At 45.5% G+C, this 23393-nt stretch overlaps 1 protein-coding gene across 4 annotated transcripts in view; it reads left to right on the top strand.

Annotated features, from left to right (window-relative positions):
* SLC35F5 (solute carrier family 35 member F5) overlaps positions 1-23393 on the top strand; it is a 125095-nt gene that overhangs the window by 10602 nt on the left and 91100 nt on the right. For 2 of the 4 annotated variants that reach the window (XM_063932884.1, XM_063932886.1), the window contains 4 exons: positions 5558-5640; positions 6812-6956; positions 10954-11097; positions 20510-20572. In XM_063932884.1, the coding sequence (XP_063788954.1) occupies positions 6822-6956; positions 10954-11097; positions 20510-20572 (342 nt within the window). In that variant the 5' untranslated portion in view covers positions 5558-5640; positions 6812-6821. The remainder of the gene's footprint in view (positions 1-5557; positions 5641-6811; positions 6957-10953; positions 11098-20509; positions 20573-23393) is intronic. The other 2 variants (XM_063932885.1, XM_063932887.1) reach the window with 2 other exon arrangements.

The following is a 23393-nucleotide window of genomic DNA, read 5'->3' as shown; positions in this document are numbered from 1 at the left end:
GTCTGAACAAAAAACGGGACAAGTATTGCGCCAGGTTAAGAGACCCTCAGGCAATAGCTGTGGACGTTCTGGTAACACCGTGGGTGTACCAGTCGGTGTATGTGTTCCATCCTCTGCTTTTCATACCTAAGGTACTGAGAATTATAAGACGTAGAGGAGTAAGAACTATACTCATGGCTCCGGATTGGCCAAGAAGGACTTGGTACCCGGAACTTCAAGAGATGCTCACAGAGGACTTATGGCCTCTGCCGCTAAGAAGGGACTTGTTTCAGCAAGTACCATGTCTGTTCCAAGACTTACCGCAGCTGCGTTTGACGGCATGGCGGTGGAACGCCGGATCCTAAGGGAAAAGGCATTCAGGAAGAGGTCATTCCTACCCTGGTCAAAGCCAGAAAGGAGGTGACCGCACAACATTATCACCACATGTGGCAAAAATATGTTGCGTGGTGTGAGGCCAGGAAGGCCCCACGAAGAAATTTCAACTCTGTCGATTCCTGCATTTCTTGCAAACAGGAGTGTCTATGGGCCTCAAATTGGGGTCCATTAAGGTTCAAATTTCGGCCCTGTCGATTTTTCTTCCAGAAAGAAGTGGCTTCAGTTCCTGAAGTCCAGAAGTTTGTCAAGGGAGTATTGCATATACAACCCCCTTTTGTGCCTCCAGTGGCACTGTGGGATCTCAACGTAGTTCTGGGATTCCTCAAAACACATTGATTTAAAACCAGTCAAATCTGTGGATTTGAAGCATCTCACATGAAAAGTGAACATGCTCTTGGACCTGGCCTGGACCAGGCGAGTGTCAAATTGGTGGTTTTTTTCTCAAAAAAGCCCATATCTGTTTGTCCATTCGGACAGGGCAGAGCTGCGGACTCGTCCCCAGTTCTCTCCCTAAGGTGGTGTCAGTGTTTCACCTGAACCAGCTTATTGTGGTGTCTTGCGCCTACTAGGGACTTGGAGGACTCCAAGTTGCTAGATGTGGTCAGGGCCCTGAAAATATAGGTTCCAGGACGGCTGGAGTCAGGAAAACTGACTTGCTGTTATCCTGTATGCACCCAACAAACTGGGTGCTCTTGCTTTTAAGCAGACTTTTGCTAGTTGGATGTGTAATACAATTCAGCTTGCACATTCTGTGGCAGGCCTGCCACAGCCAAAATATGTAAATGCCCATTCCACAAGGAAGGTGGGCTCATCTTGGGCGGCTGCCCGAGGGGTCTCGGCTTTACAACTTTGCCGAGCGGCTATTTAGTCAGGGGCAAACACGTTTGTAAAATCCTACAAATTTGATACCCTGGCTAAGGAGGACCTGGAGTTCTCTCATTCGGTGCTGCAGAGTCATCCGCACTCTCCCGCCCGTTTGGGAGCTTTGGTATAATCCCCATGGTCCTTTCAGGAACCCCAGCATCCACTAGGACGATAGAGAAAATAAGAATTTACTTACCGATAATTCTATTTCTCGGAGTCCGTAGTGGATGCTGGGCGCCCATCCCAAGTGCGGATTATCTGCATTACTTGTACATAGTTACAAAAATCGGGTTATTATTGTTGTGAGCCATCTTTTCAGAGGCTCCGCTGTTATCATACTGTTAACTGGGTTCAGATCACAGGTTGTACAGTGTGATTGGTGTGGCTGGTATGAGTCTTACCCGGGATTCATAAATCCTTCCTTATTGTGTACGCTCGTCCGGGCACAGTACCTAACTGAGGCTTGGAGGAGGGTCATAGGGGGAGGAGCCAGTGCACACCACCTGATCCTAAAGCTTTACTTTTTGTGCCCTGTCTCCTGCGGAGCCGCTATTCCCCATGGTCCTTTCAGGAACCCCAGCATCCACTACGGACTCAGAGAAATAGAATTATCGGTAAGTAAATTCTTATTATCGGACCTACCGGCTTCTCCCCCAGAAAGGGAGATAATATTAAATACAATTCACACATTGTATCTCCAACAGGTGGTGCTCAAGGTTCCCCTCCTGCAACAAGGAAGGCGATATGACTCAACCTTGGCTGTAGTCCCGAAACCGTACGGTTCGGTCAGACCTATTTTAAAAAAAATTAAAATCTCTGAATCTATACGGGAAAAGGTTCAAATTTTAAGTGGAATCGCCCAGAGCGATCATCACCAGTCTGGAAGGGGGGGGGATTTGATGGTGTATCTAAACATAAAGGCTGCATACCTTCATGTTCCCATTTATCCACCCCATCAGGCGTACCTAACAATTGCGGTACAGGATTGTCATTACCAATTTCAGGGTAATTGGCAGAAATAATGGTGCTCCTACGCAAGCAAGGAGTCACAGTTGTCCCATACTTGGACGATCTCCTAATAAGGGCGAGATTAAAAGAGCAGTTGTTGAACAGCGTGTCACTTTCACTGAAGGTGTCACAGCAACATGGCTGGATTCTCAATTTCCCGAGGTCACAGTTGGTTCCTATAACTCGTCTGCCCTTCTTGGGTATGTTTCTGGATACAGACCAGAAATGGGTTTATCTTCAGATAGAGAAAGCCCAGGAACTCATGACTCTGGTCAGGGACCTATTGAAACCAAGACAGGCGTCAGTGCATCACTGCACTCGAGTCCTGGGAAAAACATTCCCTTCAGCAGGTTCCATGCGAGGACTTTCCAATGGGACCTACTGGACAAGTGGTCCGGGTCACATCTACAGATTCATCAGTTGATCACCCTATCCCCCAGGGCCAGGGTATCTCTCCTGTGGTGGCTGCAGAGTGCTCAACTTCTAGAGGGCCGCAGATTCGGCATTCAGGACTAGATCCTGGTGACCACGGACGCGAGCCTCCGAGGCTGGGGAGCAGTCACACAGGGAAGAAATTTCCAAGGTCTTTGGTCAAGTCAAGAGACTTGTCTTCACATCAACATATTGGAACTAAGAGCTATATACAACGCCCTAAGTCAAGCGGAGACCTTTCTTCGCGACCAACCGGTTCTGATCCAGTCAGACAACGTCACTGCAGTAGCTCATGTAAACCGCCAAGGCGGCACAAGGAACAGAGTGGCGATGGCGGAAGCCACCAGAATTCTTTGCTGGGCGGAGAATCATGTAAGAGCACTGTCAACAGTGTTCATTCCGGAAGTGAACAACTGGGAAGCAGACTTCCTCACCAGACATACGTCCTGGAGAGTGGATACTTCATCAGGAAATCTTCTCACAGATTGCAGTTTGGTGGGGACTGCCACAGATAGACAGGATGGCGTCCCGCCTCAACAAAAAGCTGCAGAGTTATTGCGCCTGGTCAAGAGACCCTCAGGCAGTAGCGGTAGACGCCCTAGTGACACCGTGGGTGTTCCAGTCAGTCTGTGTATTTCCTCCTCTTCCTCTCATACCCAACGGTTGAGAATAATAAGAAAAAGGAGGAGTGAGAACAATCCTCATTGTTCCAGATTGGCCATGAAGGATCTGGTATCCGGATCTGCAGGAAATGCTTACAGAAAATCCGTGGCCTCTTCCTCTAAGGCAGGACCTGTTGCAACAGGGCCCATGTCTGTTCCAAGACTTACTGCTGCTGCGTTTGACGGCATGGCGGTTGAACGCCGGATCCTAGCGGAAAAAGGCATTCCGGATGAGATCATTCCTACGCTGATAAAGGCTAGGAAGGACGTCACATCTTAACATTATCACCGTATCTGGCGAAAATATGTTTCTTGGTGTGAGGCCAGGAATGCTCCTACGGAAGAATTCCATCTGGGCCGTTTCCTTCACTTCCTACAAACTGGAGTGAATTTGGGCCTAAAACTTAGGCTCCATTAAGGTTCAGATTTCGGCCCTATCCATTTTCTTTCAAAAAGAGTTGGCTTCTCTACCAGAAGTTCAGACGTTTGTAAAAGGAGTGCTGCGTATTCAGCCTCCTTTTGTGCCTCCGATGGCACCTTGGGATCTTAACGTGGTGTTAAGTTTCCTAAAGTCACACTGGTTTGAACCACTTAGAACGGCGGAGTTAAAATATCTCACGTGGAAGGTGGTCATGTTATTAGCCTTGGCTTCGGCTAGACGTGTGTCAGAATTAGCGGCTTTGTCACATAAAAGCCCTTATCTGGTTTTCCATATGGATAGAGCAGAATTGCAGACCCGTCCACAATTTCTGCCGAAAGTGGTTTCATCTTTTCATATGAACCAACCTATTGTGGTGCCTGTGGCTACTCGTGACTTGGAGGATTCCGAGTTGCTTGATGTGGTCAGGGCTTTGAAGGTTTATGTAGCCAGAACGGCTAGGGTCAGGAAAACAGAGTCGTTGTTTATCCTGTATGCATCCAACAAGCTTGGTACTCCTGCTTCAAAGCAAATTATTGCTCGCTGGATCTGTAACACGATTCAGCAGGCTCATTCTGCGGCTGGATTGCCGCTGCCAAAATCAGTTAAGGCCCTTTCCACTAGGAAGGTGGGCTCTTCTTGGGCGGCTGCCCGAGAAGTCTCGGCATTACAACTTTGCCGAGCGGCTACTTGGTCAGGTCCAAACACTTTTGCAAAGTCCTACAAGTTTGATACCCTGGCTGAGGAGGACCTCTTATTTGCTCAATCGGTGCTGCAGAGTCATCCGCACTCTCCCGCCCGTTTGGGAGCTTTGGTATAATCCCCATGGTCCTTACGGAGTCCCCAGCATCCACTAGGACGTTAGAGAAAATAAGATTTTACTTACCGGTAAATCTATTTCTCGTAGTCCGTAGTGGATGCTGGGCGCCCTTCCCAAGTGGGGACTTTTTGCAATACGTGTATATAGTTATTGCTTCAATAAGGGTTAAGTATGGTTGCATCAGGGTTTGACCTGATGCTCTGTTATTTGTCATACTGTTAACTGGTTGTTATCACATGTTATACGGTGTGATTGGTGTGGCTGGTATGAATCTTGCCCTGGATTACCAAAATCCTTTCCTTGTACTGTCAGCTCTTCTGGGCACAGTTTCTCTAACTGAGGTCTGGAGGAGGGGCATAGAGGGAGGAGCCAGTGCACACCAGAACCTAAATTCTTTCTTAAAGTGCCCATGTCTCCTGCGGAGCCCGTCTATCCCCATGGTCCTTACGGAGTCCCCAGCATCCACTACGGACTACGAGAAATAGATTTACCGGTAAGTAAAATCTTATTTTTTGCTCGCCGGCGGCCACTAGATGGCGCCTGAAGGAGCAATTCAAGTGTTTCTCCGTTGTGGCGTGCACAGCCGCTGCCACTGACATTACTGTGTTATGTTGTTCTGTCATTTTGACGGACTGGTAACTGGTACAGTTATATTGTTTCTGTGCAGGGTGAATACCGGCTGCTTCTGCATGTAGCCCACAAATGTTAGACTGCTTTACTTTTACACTGCCATTTAGATTTCAGTTTGAGCACATCCCACTCAAATCTAACTCTCTCTGCACATGTTATACCTGCCCACCTGCAGTGCAGCATGGTTTTACTCAATTGCTTCCTCCACATCTGAATAATCCCCACTGTGCCATAACCTGTATATTATACTTCTATACCAGTGTCACTCACAGGACGCATTGTAAATCATTTCAGCATTTGAGGAGGATGCGTTGCATATAAATAAAATGTCTTAATGTCTGTTTCTAGATGTTTTACCAAGAATGAGAGAGGAATGAGAGGTTCCATGCCCGGACTCCAGATATTCCTGCGTTCACTCCATCTGCCAGCGGGTAGGTGCAGCGTTACCTGTCGCTCTGCCTGCCAGCGGATAGATGCAGCTTTACCGGTCGCTCTGTCTGTGAGCGGGTAGGTGCAGCGTTACCTGTCACTCAGTCTGCCAGTGGGTAGGTGCAGCGTTACCTGTTACTCTGTCTGTGAGCGGGTAGGTGCAGCGTTACCTGTCACTCTGTCTGTGAGCGGGTAGGTGCAGCGTTATCTGTCGCTCTGTCTGTAAGTGGGTAGGTGCAGCGTTACCTGTCACTCTGTCTGCCAGTGGGTAGGTGCATCGTTACCTGTTACTCTGTCTGTGAGCGGTTAGGTGCAGCGTTACCTGTTACTCTGTCTGTAAGTGGGTAGGTGCAGCGTTACCTGTCACTCTGTCTGTAAGTGGGTAGGTGCAGCGTTACCTGTCACTCTGTCTGCCAGTGGGTAGGTGCATCGTTACCTGTTACTCTGTCTGTGAGCGGGTAGGTGCAGCGTTACCTGTCACTTTGTAAGCGGGTAGGTGCAGCGTTACCTGTCACTGTCTGCCCGCTCTGTCTGCCATCGGGTAGGTGCAGCGTTACCTGTCACTCTGTCTGCCAGCGGGTAGGTGCAGCGTTACCTGTCACTTTGTAAGCGGGTAGATGCAGCGTTACCTGTCACTGTCTGCCCGCTCTGTCTGCCAGCGGGTAGGTGCAGCATTACCTGTCGCTCTGCCTACCAGCGGATAGGTGCAGCTTTACCTGTCGCTCTGTCTGTGAGCGGGTAGGTGCAGCGTTACCTGTCGCTCTGTTTGCCAGTGGGTAGGTGCAGCGTTACCTGTCGCTCTGTCTGCCAGCGGGTAGGTGCAGCGTTACCTGTCACTTTGTAAGCGGGTAGGTGCAGCGTTACCTGTCACTGTCTGCCCGCTCTGTCTGCCAGCGGGTAGGTGCAGCGTTACCTGTCGCTCTGTCTGCGAGCAGGTAGGTGCAGCGTTACCTGTCGCTCTGTCTGCCAGCGGGTAGGTGCAGTGTTACCTGTTGCTTTGTCTGCGAGCGGGTAGGTGCAGCGTTATCTGTCGCTCTGTCTGTAAGTGGGTAGGTGCGGCGTTACCAGTCACACTGTCTGTGAGCGGGTAGGTGCATCGTTACCCATCACTCTGTGAGCAGGTAGGTGCACTCTGGCCCACGCTGGCTGCTTACACTGTGTTCTATCACTCAGCAGGTTACACATGGGTTGGATTGTCATTATGAATCGGATGAGCTCTCCTGGGAATGCCACCTCGCAGCGCAGGAGACTGATCTTCGGCATACTGATATTACTGCTGGTGGATGTCATCTGGGTCGCTTCCTCTGAGTTGACTTCAGTGAGTAGTAGAAGTATAATCTTGTATCCGCATCTTGTGCCACAGGCTAAAATGAGCCACAAACACCCTCACATAGGACCTGGTACAACGCCTCACAGTCCTATAGTAACCACAAACACCCTCACATAGGACCTGGTACAACGCCTCACAGTCCTATAGTAACCACAAATATCCTCACATAGGACCTGGTACAACGCCTCACAGTCCTATAGTAACCACAAATATCCTCACATAGGACCTGGTACAACGCCTCACAGTCCTATAGTAACCACAAATATCCTCACATAGGACCTGGTACAACGCCTCACAGTCCTATAGTAACCACAAATATCCTCACATAGGACCTGGTACAACGCCTCACAGCCCTATAGTAACCACAAACACCCTCACATAGGACCTGGTACAACGCCTCACAGTCCTATAGTAACCACAAATATCCTCACATAGGACCTGGTACAACGCCTCACAGTCCTATAGTAACCACAAATATCCTCACATAGGACCTGGTACAACGCCTCACAGTCCTATAGTAACCACAAATATCCTCACATAGGACCTGGTACAACGCCTCACAGTCCTATAGTAACCACAAATATCCTCACATAGGACCTGGTACAACGCCTCACAGTCCTATAGTAACCACAAATATCCTCACATAGGACCTGGTACAACGCCTCACAGTCCTATAGTAACCACAAACACCCTCACATAGGACCTGGTACAACGCCTCACAGCCCTATAGTAACCACAAACACCCTCACATAGGACCTGGTACAACGCCTCACAGTCCTATAGTAACCACAAATATCCTCACATAGGACCTGGTACAACGCCTCACAGTCCTATAGTAACCACAAACACCCTCACATAGGACCTGGTACAACGCCTCACAGCCCTATAGTAACCACAAACACCCTCACATAGGACCTGGTACAACGCCTCACAGTCCTATAGTAACCACAAACACCCTTACATAGGACCTGGTACAACGCCTCACAGCCCTATAGTAACCACAAACACCCTCACATAGGACCTGGTACAACGCCTCACAGTCCTATAGTAACCACAAACACCCTTACATAGGACCTGGTACAACGCCTCACAGTCCTATAGTAACCACAAACACCCTCACATAGGACCTGGTACAACGCCTCACAGCCCTATAGTAACCACAAACACCCTTACATAGGACCTGGTACAACGCCTCACAGTCCTATAGTAATGTCACCTCGCTGTGTTTACTTAAGGTATGATTGGACCGTTACTCTGCCTATAACAATAAAAGTAGAAAGTATTATGTGTAGTACAGTAATTATCATGCAGTGCTGTCCTGAAGGGCTTTTCACTCCTGGTCACAAGTTATACCTGACGTCCATCCACCTGAGACTGCTACTGTATTGTCCAATGCTAATGTACTGCCTGCCAGTGACGTGCGGTCAGGTGACTCAGAGCCTCTCCTGTCATACTCCAGTATACGCCAGAGTTTTCACTATTATTATAAATTATAGGAAAAATACAAAGAAGATATTGCTCTCCAGCCACTGTATGACCAACCACGTGCTCTCTTGTACTGTCTGACTAGCCACGTGCTCTCCTGTACTGTCTGACTAGCCACGTGCTCTCCTGTACTGTCTGACTAGCCACGTGCTCTCCTGTACTGTCTGACTAGCCACGTGCTCTCCTGTACTGTCTGACTAGCCACGTGCTCTCCTGTACTGTCTGACTAGCCACGTGCTCTCCTGTACTGTCTGACTAGCCACGTGCTCTCCTGTACTGTCTGACTAGCCACCTGCTCTCCTGTACTGTCTGACTAGCCACCTGCTCTCCTGTACTGTCTGACTAGCCACGTGCTCTCCTGTACTGTATGACTAGCCACGTGCTCTCCTGTACAGTCTGACCAACCACGTGCTCTCCTGTACTGTAGGACTAGCCACGTGCTCTCCTGTACTGTAGGACTAGCCACGTGCTCTCCTGTACTGTCTGACTAGCCACGTGCTCTCCTGTACTGTCTGACTAGCCACGTGCTCTCCTGTACTGTCTGACTAGCCACGTGCTCTCCTGTACTGTAGGACTAGCCACGTGCTCTCCTGTACTGTCTGACTAGCCACGTGCTCTCCTGTACTGTCTGACTAGCCACGTGCTCTCCTGTACTGTCTGACTAGCCACGTGCTCTCCTGTACTGTCTGACTAGCCACGTGCTCTCCTGTACTGTCTGACTAGCCACGTGCTCTCCTGTACTGTCTGACTAGCCACGTGCTCTCCTGTACTGTCTGACTAGCCACGTGCTCTCCTGTACTGTCTGACTAGCCACGTGCTCTCCTGTACTGTCTGACTAGCCACGTGCTCTCCTGTACTGTCTGACTAGCCACGTGCTCTCCTGTACTGTCTGACTAGCCACGTGCTCTCCTGTACTGTCTGACTAGCCACGTGCTCTCCTGTACTGTCTGACTAGCCACGTGCTCTGCTGTACTGTCTGACTAGCCACGTGCTCTCCTGTACTGTCTGACTAGCCACGTGCTCTCCTGTACTGTCTGACTAGCCACGTGCTCTCCTGTACTGTCTGACTAGCCACGTGCTCTCCTGTACTGTCTGACTAGCCACGTGCTCTCCTGTACTGTCTGACTAGCCACGTGCTCTCCTGTACTGTCTGACTAGCCACGTGCTCTGCTGTACTGTCTGACTAGCCACGTGCTCTGCTGTACTGTCTGACTAGCCACGTGCTCTCCTGTACTGTCTGACTAGCCACGTGCTCTCCTGTACTGCTCTCCTGTACTGTCTGACCAACCACGTGCTCTCCTGTACTGTCTGACCAACCACGTGCTCTCCTGTACTGTCTGACCAACCACGTGCTCTCCTGTACTGTCTGACCAGCCACGTGCTCTCCTGTACTGTCTGATTAGCCACGTGCTCTCCTGTACTGTCTGACTAGCCACGTGCTCTCCTGTACTGTCTGACTAGCCACGTGCTCTCCTGTACTGTCTGACTAGCCACGTGCTCTCCTGTACTGTCTGACCAACCACGTGCTCTCCTGTACTGTCTGACCAACCACGTGCTCTCCTGTACTGTCTGACCAACCACGTGCTCTCCTGTACTGTCTGACTAGCCACGTGCTCTCCTGTACTGTCTGACTAGCCACGTGCTCTCCTGTACTGTCTGACCAGCCACACTTGTACTGTCTGACCAGCCACACTTGTACTGTCTGACCAGCCACACTTGTACTGTCTGACCAGCCACACTTGTACTGTCTGACCAGCCACACTTGTACTGTCTGACCAGCCACACTTGTACTGTCTGACCAGCCACACTTGTACTGTCTGACCAGCCACACTTGTACTGTCTGACCAGCACACTTGTACTGTCTGACCAGCCACACTTGTACTGTCTGACCAGCCACACTTGTACTGTCTGACCAGCCACACTTGTATTGTCTGACCAGCCACACTTGTACTGTCTGACCAGCCACACTTGTACTGTCTGACCAGCCACACTTGTACTGTCTTACTGAATGTTCGTGTCTGACTAGCCATGTATTTCCAACTGAACGTACGTGTCTCACTAGCCACGTATTTCCGACTGTATGTACATGTCTGACTAGCCACGTATTTCCGACTGTACGTACGTGTCTGACTAGCCACGTATTTCCGCCTGTACGTACGTGTCTGACTAGCCACGTATTTCCGACTGTACGTACGTGTCTGACTAGCCATGTATTTCCGACTGTACGTATGTGTTGTTTCCTTGTCTTCTCAGACTGTGACTTCCTAGCATTTCAGGAAAATGGACTGCTAAATGTCTTTAGGTCGGGGAGATCCCCTGGTTAGACTACGAATCACCCCTGTGGCTGACTTCACATCCCCCTTAGATCCGCAGTAGTGGCGGAGAACAGAGTTTTAACTGGAAATGAAAATTGTTAAGTATAAATAATTATATTTCTGCATATTGTTATACCATAACATTTTCGTGTTTTTTTTTTTTTTTTCTTTTCTTTTCTTCCCAGTACATATTCCAGGAATTCAACAAACCTTTCTTTAGCACATTCGCGAAAACCTCCATGTTTGTGTTGTATCTCCTGGGTTTTGCTGTATGGCGACCGTGGAGACAGCAGTGTAGTAAACGCCTGCGCGGTAGACACACAACTCTGGTAAGTTTTATTCTGATGTCATCGTGTGGGAATCCGCCACATATTTATAACCGCAGCCGCTATGTCTGTTCCCCCGGTGCTTAGCAGTGCTAGCAGTATACAGATTGCAGGTCTGTTCCTGTCATTAGCAGACAGTGGTGACCATTAGATGTGACAGGGAGTGCCAGGTTTACCTGTAAAATAGAGGAACAGCTCTGCTTGCAGTACCAGAAAGCTGGTGAGAAATATCTGTAGGACGCAGTTTGCTGGAAAGCAGATTGTTTGCATGTTATACTGTATGTTACTAACCAGTGACCAGCATATAACTGCCCAGCATGATATATTTCACTGTCTGCAGTCCTGCATATGCTTTAGGCCCATCCAGCCAATTATTAGAAGGCCGCATGGCTAAATTGCAGTAAGCCCGCAGCCCCAGGTCTCCTGTAGGAAATTGTTAGCTTGTTGTATTCTCTGTGAAGATAGATTCGGTACATCTGCCCTTTCTATGTTATGACGTATATTGCTATTTTATAGGAGATAGTTACTGTAGGTACATATGGAGGGGGAGTAGATCACTGCATTATGACAAGTGTCTATCGTCAGGAACCGTCCATCCACAAGTGGACGCTATGACTGTTACGGGCACCTGAGCAAAACGTGATTCTGGCACATGAGAACGATTTACGGCGCGTTATCACAGGCCTTATGACAGGTGGGGGAGGGATGCTAATCTAGGATGAAGGTGGTCTCAAGACCTTCAAGTCAACATATAAATACATAAGGCACAATGAATGTAAGACCTAAAAAGTTTATATGTCAGTTGTGGGGTGAGTTGTGGGGCGTGGGTCCCCCTGAGTTGCTTTGGCTGGGCTGTTCCAGGGCATCACAATATACTTACTTTAGAACTTTTATTGTTTGTTTGTTTTATATATATATATATATATATATATATATATATATATAACAATTTTCACACATTTTTTTTTCACGCCTGCAACACTAACCCATGCAGTATCTGTTCTTGTCCATGTAACGTTCTCACACACTTCACTTTCCTCACTAGTGTAATGCCTTGGGGTGGTTCTGGCTGGGCTCTTTTTTGGGGTGTCTTACAAGACTATGAGGCTACTCTGAAGTGGTGGCTAAGCCCATAATTTTGGCCATTATTGTGCAAAAAGACTCATATTGCAAAATGTTTTATTATTATTATTATTATTATTTGAATTAGTAATGAGAAAGCTGAGAAAGTCCTTGAGCTCAGCCAGCATCATCAGAGCCTGCTCGCTTCTGTGGGGTGAGGTAGAACGAGCGATCTGAAGCATGGAACACACGGGAGTAGCCAGCGGTCAGGATCCCCCCTGCCACAATTCCCAACACTCCATGGGGTAGATTTATCAAAGCTTCTAAAACAGACTAGTGGGGGTGTTTCCCATAGCAACCAATCAGTTTCTATAATTTTCTAGAATGCAATAGAGAAATGATAAACATAATTGTCTGTTTTAGAAAAACCGTGTGTTGTGCTGACATTCAGCAAATATGGGTGTGTGGTGCGATCGGGTCGCAAGGTAGGCCAGTTGCGGTGTCCTTGTGGCACTTCCACGCCATCGGATCGGCAGCACACTGCACTGACTTGCAGCTCATTGAAGTAATCTTCTTGTGCTCTTGTTTTCTATCTAGAGGGAAGGTATACTTAGCCTTGGAGAATGATAAAGTGGAGAGATAAAGTAACAGCCAATCAGCTCCTAGCTGCCATGTTGCAAGCTATGTTTGAAAAATGTCAGGAGCTGATTGGCTGTCATTTTATCTCTCTCCATTGTGTCACTCTATCATCTTGTGGGAGTGTCGCATGTGTCCCTGTAGGGCATAGAGGAGTGTCGATTGTGTTTAAGTAGTTATGATTTGTCCTGTCCTTATGAGACTCCTCTTTCTGTTTATCCTATAAGCTGACCTGTAACATCTAGGCTCCCTCAATACGTTTCTGTGTCTGTTCCCCCTTGTTCATAAAGTGCGAGCTCTTGTGAAAAGACATTGTTGCTATTACACCTGTATTACAACTGTTATAATGCCCTATACGCTTTGCTTGCTCTGATACAGTAAATCTATGATCATTATCAGAATATATAAAATGTCTTTGCTTTCACTTGCATGTATCCCTGAAGTTGTACTTTGGACCGTAGTGTTCATTCTAGCACCCTGCACCTTTCAAAACATGTGCAGTTACTCTTTCCTGCCTGCGGTGTCGCTCTCTGCTCTGGTGCTTCTCAGAACACTCTGCTCTGGTGCTTCTCAGAACACTCTGCTCTGTATCTCGGTACTAAAACGCAGGCCAGAATGTGCTGAGAAGCACCAGAGCAGAGAGCGACACCCCAGGCAGGAAAGAGGAACTGCACATGTTTTGAAAGGTGCAGGGTGCTAATGAACACTAGTACCGAATAAGTGTGACAGTGATGATCTTCTAGAATCTCATACGTTTCTCTACCCTCGCGGTGAAGCTCTCAAAGTGATATAAATGTATTGTCAGATACAATTTTCATTTTAATCTCTCCATATCACATCCTCTTGGACCACATCAAGCCTCTTTTAGAATCAGGAGCAAATGAAGCTAAAGGGCCACATTCAATTGGCTGCCCACTTTACACAGCAAAATTAAACGTGACTATCGCGACAATTTTCTTATTATTGCGGGTATGCACATTCCCGGTTGACGCACTGTTCATTGGAGAGAAAAAAATATTTACATTTTTTTTGTTTTTTGCAAAACCCATGGGGAATTAAAATAAATAAATACATTCAATATTACAGCCTATAACCCAAAAATTTGGGTTACAGTAATGATGTTCATTACTGTCCCAAAGAAAAATAATTTTATATTTAAAAATGCTTTAAATGGTTAAAAAAAATGATATAAAGCAAACTTTTTTGTTAAAAAAAAAAAATGGAATAAAGTGAAATAAGGGTAATTTTGGGGTAATTTTGAAGCCACTTCTAAAAAATGTTTAGAGAAAATGATGAAGAGCTGATCTTTTTCTCTATCGTCCTAGTGGATGCTGGGGTTCCTGAAAGGACCATGGGGGAAGCGGCTCCGCAGGAGACAGGGCACAAAAAGTAAAGCTTTAGGATCAGGTGGTGTGCACTGGCTCCTCCCCCTATGACCCTCCTCCAAGCCTCAGTTAGATTTTTGTGCCCGGCCGAGAAGGGTGCAATCTAGGTGGCTCTCCTAAAGAGCTGCTTAGAAAAGTTTAGCTTAGGTTTTTTATTTTACAGTGAGTCCTGCTGGCAACAGGATCACTGCAACGAGGGACTTAGGGGAGAAGAAGTGAACTCACCTGCGTGCAGGATGGATTGGCTTCTTTGGCTACTGGACATTAGCTCCAGAGGGACGATCACAGGTACAGCCTGGATGGTCACCGGAGCCTCGCCGCCGGCCCCCTTGCAGATGCTGAAACGAGAAGAGGTCCAGAATCGGCGGCAGAAGACTCCTCAGTCTTCTTAAGGTAGCGCACAGCTCTGCAGCTGTGCGCCATTTCCTCTCAGCACACTTCACACGGCAGTCACTGAGGGTGCAGGGCGCTGGGAGGGGGGCGCCCTGGGAGGCAAATGAAAACCTTTTTTGGCTAAAAATACCTCACATATAGCCTCCGGGGGCTATATGGAGATATTTAACCCCTGCCAGAATCCATTAAAGAGCGGGAGACGAGCCCGCCGAAAAAGGGGCGGGGCCTATCTCCTCAGCACACAGCGCCATTTTCCCTCACAGAAAGGCTGGAGGGAAGGCTCCCAGGCTCTCCCCTGCACTGCACTACAGAAACAGGGTTAAAACAGAGAGGGGGGGCACTAATTTGGCGTTAGAAATATATAAAAGATGCTATAAGGGAAAACACTTATATAAGGTTGTCCCTATATAATTATAGCGTTTTTGGTGTGTGCTGGCAAACTCTCCCTCTGTCTCTCCAAAGGGCTAGTGGGTCCTGTCCTCTATCAGAGCATTCCCTGTGTGTGTGCTGTGTGTCGGTACGTCTGTGTCGACATGTATGAGGACGATGTTGGTGAGGAGGCGGAGCAATTGCCTGTAATGGTGATGTCACTCTCTAGGGAGTCGACACCGGAATGGATGGCTTATTTAGGGAATTACGTGATAATGTCAACACGCTGCAAGGTCGGTTGACGACATGAGACGGCCGACAAACAATTAGTACCGGTCCAGACGTCTCAGAAACACCGTCAGGGGTTTTAAAACGCCCGTTTACTTTAGTCGGTCGACACAGACACGGACACTGAATCCAGTGTTGACGGTGAATAAACAAACGTATTCCTTATTAGGGCCACACGTTAAGGGCAATGAAGGAGGTGTTACATATTTCTGATACTACAAGTACCACAAAAGAGGGTATTATGTGGGATGTGAAAAAACTACCGTAGTTTTTCCTGAATCAGATAAATTAAATGAAGTGTGTGATGATGCGTGGGTTCCCCCCGATAGAAAATTATGGGCGGTATACCCTTTCCCGCCAGAAGTTAGGGCGCGTTGGGAAACACCCCTTAGGGTGGATAAGGCGCTCACACGCTTATCAAAACAAGTGGCGGTACCGTCTATAGAAGGGCCGTCCTCAAGGAGCCAGCTGACAGGAGGCTGGAAAATATCATAAAAAGTATATACACACATACTGGTGTTATACTGCGACCAGCGATCGCCTCAGCCTGGATGTGCAGAGCTGGGGTGGCTTGGTCGGATTCCCTGACTAAAAATATTGATACCCTTGACAGGGACAGTATTTTATTGACTATAGAGCATTTAAAGGATGCATTTTCTATATATGCGAGATGCACAGAGGGATATTTGCACTCTGGCATCAAGAGTAAGTGCGATGTCCATATCTGCCAGAAGATGTTTATGGACACGACAGTGGTCAGGTGATGCAGATTCCAAACGGCACAAAGGTGTATTGCCGTATAAAGGAAGAGGAGTTATTTGGGGTCGGTCCATCGGACCTGGTGGCCACGGCAACTGCTGGAAAATCCACCGTTTTTACCCTAAGTCACATCTCTGCAGAAAAAGACACCGTCTTTTCAGCCTCAGTCCTTTCGTCCCTATAAGAGTCATATCTGCCCAGGGATAGAGGAAAGGGAAGAAGACTGCAGCAGGCAGCCCATTCCCAGGAACAGAAGCGTTCCACCGCTTCTGCCAAGCTCTCAGCATGACGCTGGGACCGTACAGGACCCCTGGATCCTACATGTAGTATCCCAGGGGTACAGATTGGAATGTCGAGACGTTTCCCCTTCGCAGGCTCCTGAAGTCTGGTTTACCAAGGTCTCCCTCCGACAAGGAGGCAGTATGGGAAACAATTCACAAGCTGTATTCCCAGCAGGTGATAATCAAATTACCCCTCCTACAACAAGAAAAGGGGTATTATTCCACATTATATTGTGGTACTGAAGCCAGAAGGCTAGGTGAGACCTATTCTAAATCTAAAAAAATTTGAACACTTACAAAGGTTCAAATCAAGATGGAGTCACTCAGAGCAGTGATAACGAACCAGGAAGAAGGGGACTATATAGTGTCCCGAAACATCAGGGATGCTTACCTCCATGTCCAAAATTTGCCCTTCTCACTAAGGGTACCTCAGGTTCGTGGTACAGAACTGTCACTATCAGTTTCAGACGCTGCCGTTTGGATTGTCCACGGCACCCCGGGTCTTTACCAAGGTAATGGCCGAAATGATGACTCTTCTTCGAAGAAAAGGCGTCTTAATTATCCCTTACTTGGACGATCTCCTGATAAGGGCAAAGTCCAGGGAACAGTTGGAGGTCGGAGTAGCACTATCTCGGATACTGCTACAACAGCACGGGTGGATTCTAAATATTCCAAAATCGCAGCTGATCCCGACGACAAGTCTGCTGTGCCTAGGGATGATTCTGGACACAGTCCAGAAAAAGGTGTTTCTCCCGGAAGAGAAAGCCAGGGAGTTATCCGAGCTAGTCAGGAACCTCCTAAAATCAGTGCATCATTGCACAAGGGTCCTGGTAAAGATGGTGACTTCCTACGAAGCAATTCCATTCGGCAGATTTCACGCAAGAATTTTTCAGTGGGATCTGCTGGACAAATGGTCCGGATCGCATCTTCAGATGCATCAGCGGATAACCCTATATCCAAGGACAAGGGTGTCTCTCCTGTGGTGGTTACAGAGTGCTCATCTTCTAGAGGGCCGCAGATTCGGCATTCAGGATTGGATGCTGGTGACCACGGAGGCCAGCCCGAGAGGCTGGGGAGCAGTCACACAAGGAAAAAATTTCCAGGGAGTGTGATCAAGTCTGGAGACTTTTCTCCACATAAATATACTGGAGCTAAGGGTAAATTTATAATACTCTAAGCTTAGCAAGACCTCTGCTTCAAGGTCAGCCGGTATTGATCCAGTGGGAAAAACATCACGGCAGTCGCCCACGTAAATAGACAGGGCGGCACAAGAAGCAGGAGGGCAATGGCAAAAACTGCAAGGACTTTTCGCTGGGCGGAAAATCATGTGATAGCACTGTCAGCAGTGTTTCATTCCGGGAATGGAAACTGGGAAGCAGACTTCCTCAGCAGGCACGACCTCCACCCGGCAGAGTGGAAACTTCATCGGGAAGTTTTCCACATGATTGTAAACCGTTGGGAAATACCAAAGGTGGACATGATGGCGTCCCGTCTGAACAAAAAACGGGACAAGTATTGCGCCAGGTTAAGAGACCCTCAGGCAATAGCTGTGGACGTTCTGGTAACACCATGGATGTACCAGTCGGTGTATGTGTTCCATCCTCTGCTTCTCATACCTAAGGTACTGAGACTTATAAGACGTAGAGGAGTAAGAACTATACTCATGGCTCCGGATTGGCCAAGAAGGACTTGGTACCCGAAACTTCAAGAGATGCTCACAGAGGACTTATGGCCTCTGCCGCTAAGAAGGGACTTGTTTCAGCAAGTACCATGTCTGTTCCAAGACTTACCGCAGCTGCGTTTGACGGCATGGCGGTGGAACGCCGGATCCTAAGGGAAAAAGGCATTCCGGAAGAGGTCATTCCTACCCTGGTCAAAGCCAGAAAGGAGGTGACCGCACAACATTATCACCACATGTGGCAAAAATATGTTGCGTGGTGTGAGGCCAGAAAGGCCCCACGAAGAAATTTCAACTCGGTCGATTCCTGCATTTCCTGCAAACAGGAGTGTCTATGGGCCTCAAATTGGGGTCCATTAAGGTTCAAATTTCGGCCCTGTCGATTTTCTTCCAGAAAGAAGTGGCTTCAGTTCCTGAAGTCCAGAAGTTTGTCAAGGGAGTATTGCATATACAACCCCCTTTTGTGCCTCCAGTGGCACTGTGGGATCTCAATGTAGTTCTGGGATTCCTCAAATCACATTGGTTTAAAACCAGTCAAATCTGTGGATTTGAAGCATCTCACATGAAAAGTGACCATGCTCTTGGCCCTGGCCTGGACCAGGCGAGTGTCAAATTGGTGGTTTTTTTCTCAAAAAAGCCCATATCTGGTTGTCCATTTGGACAGGGCAGAGCTGCGGACTCGTCCCCAGTTCTCTCCCTAAGGTGGTGTCAGTGTTTCACCTGAACCAGCTTATTTTGGTGCCTTGCGCCTACTAGGGACTTGGAGGACTCCAGGTTGCTAGATGTTGTCAGGGCCCTGTAAATATAGGTTCCAGGACGGCTGGAGTCAGGAAAACTGACTTGCTGTTATCCTGTATGCACCCAACAAACTGGGTGCTCTTGCTTCTAAGCAGACTATTGCTAGTTGGATGTGTAATACAATTCAGCTTGCACATTCTGTGGCAGGCCTGCCACAGCCAAAATATGTAAATGCCCATTCCACAAGGAAGGTGGGCTTATCTTGGGCGGCTGCCCGAGGGCTCTCGGCTTTACAACTTTGCCGAGCGGCTATTTAGTCAGGGGCAAACACGTTGGTAAAATCCTACAAATTTGATACCCTGGCTAAGGAGGACCTGGAGTTCTCTCATTCGGTGCTGCAGAGTCATCCGCACTCTCCCGCCCGTTTGGGAGCTTTGGTATTATCCCCATGGTCCTTTCAGGAACCCCAGCATCCACTAGGACGATAGAGAAAATAAGAATTTACTTACCGATAATTCTATTTCTCGGAGTCCGTAGTGGATGCTGGGCGCCCATCCCAAGTGCGGATTATCTGCAATACTTGTACATAGTTACAAAAATCGGGTTATTATTGTTGTGAGCCATCTTTTCAGAGGCTCCGCTGTTATCATACTGTTAACTGGGTTCAGATCACAGGTTGTACAGTGTGATTGGTGTGGCTGGTATGAGTCTTACCCGGGATTCAAAATCCTTCCTTATTGTGTACGCTCGTCCGGGCACAGTATCCTAACTGAGGCTTGGAGGAGGGTCATAGGGGGAGGAGCCAGTGCACACCACCTGATCCTAAAGCTTTACTTTTTGTGCCCTGTCTCCTGCGGAGCCGCTTCCCCCATGGTCCTTTCAGGAACCCCAGCATCCACTACGGACTCCGAGAAATAGAATTATCGGTAAGTAAATTCTTATTTTTTTGTTTAAATACTGTCATTACATTTGCGGAGCATAAACTAACGAAAAAGTTAATTTTTGAGTAATTTGAGGTTATTTTTTTCACCCCAGTAATAGCATGCAATTATTGGAGCAATTAAGCTAATTGAAAACTTCCAATTGCCTAGATGTCCAAAGTGTTCGGGAGAAAGTTCTGACATTTTTACCTTTTTAAAATAGGGATCTTTCCCAACTTTGCACCTGCCCTGAAGCTGCAAGAATTAAGCCTCGTTACTTCCCAGTGATATGACCACGGCTGGATTTCTCACAGCCTATTGTATAGGAAGAACCCCGCGCCGTGGGGGGGGGGGGGGGGGAAATTTGCTGTCAATTTAATATACCACAAAGGGTGCAACTTGGACAAACCACGTTGCGAGGCAAACCTGCTTTTTCCTGCTGTGACTATACCGCCTACTGCCGCATGTAGTACACAGTGATTTACTGTTAAGCTTGCAGTTTATTGGGTTTTTCCAAGGTGCAAATTTGCACCTTCCAACTACATTTATTCCTAATGCTATGGTCTGTTGCCTTCAGCTGTGCCTTCTCTAATGTAAATGTCCTACACAATTTGTCAACTGCAAAATAAACTTCTGTAGTCACATGTTACAATCCAGCCCCTAACGGTGGGGTTATGCTTCTGAAACCTCAGAATAGAGCAGTGAGATTGGTAATGTCAAACATGGTTGTACAGACATGCATGTATACGTGTGGTCGCCTTTGCATCTTAATGGAAATGATCCCTGTGTTCTGCAAATATTCCTTCTTGCTGCCTGTTGAGCATGACATTACAGCATTACCCTGGAAATCGCATGCGCCTATTCCACTGATGGTTTCATAGTCTTAAGTCTGAGTTTCCTTATCAGTTTGCAGATGCTGAAGGTTATTTCACTGCCTGCGCTGCAGACAACTCCCTGAATCACACCCTGGTAAGTCTTTATCCTATTATCTCTCCCTCTCTTTGGTGATGTCGCCTTCCAGTTAATCATAAACTGCACGTAATCTTTCTTTCTCTCCATCTAATTCCGATCTCTCTATCTTCTCTTCTTTTACTTAGTGATTTATTGTACGGCACAGAAACTAAAGCACTAGTGGAACATTCTATGGTTCTATCCCGTTTATGTAGTATAGGGCAGCGGTGCAAGTATGCAGGTACGCTCGGGTACGGAGTACCCTTAAGAATTTGGCAGCAGGTACCACCTGTCACACACTTTGCCATTGCCACAATTATAATGTGCCACAAAACAACAAGCTCATGGTGCTTGGCAGCATGACGGCTCCTCCCACTTTGTCAGGGTTACTGGGAGTGCGACAGTGGCTGTATTTTCCTGTTATACTGGAGGCATTACTATATATTGTTATTATACTGGAGGTATCACTATATATTTCTATTATACTGGAGGTATCACTATATATTTCTATTATACTGGAGGTATTACTATATATTTCTATTATACTGGAGGTATCACTATATATTTCTATTATACTGGAGGTATCACTATATATTTCTATTATACTGGAGGTATTACTATATATTTCTATTATACTGGAGGTATTACTATATATTTCTATTATACTGGAGGTATTACTATATATTTCTATTATACTGGAGGTATTACTATATATTTCTATTATACTGGAGGTATTACTATATATTTCTATTATACTGGAGGTATCACTATATATTTCTATTATACTGGAGGCATTACTATATATTTCTATTATACTGGAGGCATCACTATATATTTCTATTATACTGGAGGTATCACTATATATTTCTATTATACTGGAGGCATTACTATATATTTCTATTATACTGGAGGTATTACTATATATTTCTATTATACTGTAGGCATTACTATATATTTCTATTATACTGGAGGTATCACTATATATTTCTATTATACTGGAGGCATTACTATATATTTCTATTATACTGGAGGTATTACTATATATTTCTATTATACTGGAGATATCACTATATATTTCTATTATACTGGAGGTATCACTATATATTTCTATTATACTGGAGGTATTACTATATATTTCTATTATACTGGAGGTATTACTATATATTTCTATTATACTGGAGGTATTACTATATATTTCTATTATACTGGAGGTATCACTATATATTTCTATTATACTGGAGGTATTACTATATATTTCTATTATACTGGAGGTATCACTATATATTTCTATTATACTGGAGGTGGTACTATATATTTCTATTATACTGGAGGTATCACTATATATTTCTATTATACTGGAGGTATCACTATATATTTCTATTATACTGGAGGTATTACTATATATTTCTATTATACTGGAGGTATCACTATATATTTCTATTATACTGGAGGTATTACTATATATTTCTATTATACTAGAGGTATCACTATATATTTCTATTATACTGGAGGTATCACTATATATTTCTATTATACTGGAGGTATCACTATATATTTCTATTATACTGGAGGTATCACTATATATTTCTATTATACTGGAGGTATTACTATATATTTCTATTATACTGGAGGTATTACTATATATTTCTATTATACTGGAGGTATTACTATATATTTCTATTATACTGGAGGTATTACTATATATTGTTATTATACTGGAGGCATTACTATATATTTATATTATACTGGAGTTATCACTATATATTTCTATTATACTGGAGGCATCACTATATATTTCTATTACACTGGAGGTATCACTATATATTTCTATTATACTGGAGGTATCACTATATATTTCTATTATACTGGAGGTATCACTATATATTTCTATTATACTGGAGGTGGTACTATATATTTCTATTATACTGGAGGTATTACTATATATTTATATTATACTGGAGGCATTACTATATATTTATATTATACTAGAGGTATCACTATATATTTCTATTATACTGGAGGTATCACTATATATTTCTATTACACTGGAGGTATCACTATATATTTCTATTATACTGGAGGTATCACTATATATTTCTATTATACTGGAGGTATTACTATATATTTCTATTATACTGGAGGTATTACTATATATTTCTATTATACTGGAGGTATTACTATATATTGTTATTATACTGGAGGCATTACTATATATTTATATTATACTGGAGTTATCACTATATATTTCTATTATACTGGAGGCATTACTATATATTTCTATTATACTGGAGGCATCACTATATATTTCTATTATACTGGAGGTATCACTATATATTTCTATTATACTGGAGGTATCACTATATATTTCTATTATACTGGAGGTATCACTATATATTTCTATTATACTGGAGGTATCACTATATATTTCTATTATACTGGAGGTATCACTATATATTTCTATTATACTGGAGGCATTACTATATATTTCTATTATACTGGAGGCATCACTATATATTTCTATTATACTGGAGGTATTACTATATATTTCTATTATACTGGAGGTAGTACTATATATTTCTATTATACTGGAGGCATTACTATATATTTCTATTATACTGGAGGCATTACTATATATTTCTATTATAATGGAGGCATTACTATATATTGTTATTAAATTGGGGCATTACTATATATTTCTATTATACTGGAGGTATCACTATATATTTCTATTATACTGGAGGCATTACTATATATTTCTATTATACTGGAGGTATCACTATATATTTCTATTATAATGGAGGCATTACTATATATTGTTATTAAATTGGGGGCATTACTA

The sequence above is a fragment of the Pseudophryne corroboree genome, chromosome 7, assembly GCF_028390025.1.
Source record: "Pseudophryne corroboree isolate aPseCor3 chromosome 7, aPseCor3.hap2, whole genome shotgun sequence".
Lineage (NCBI taxonomy): Eukaryota > Metazoa > Chordata > Amphibia > Anura > Myobatrachidae > Pseudophryne > Pseudophryne corroboree.
The sequence above is the reverse complement of the archived record's forward strand: the minus strand, read 5'-3'. Positions and strand labels throughout refer to the sequence as shown.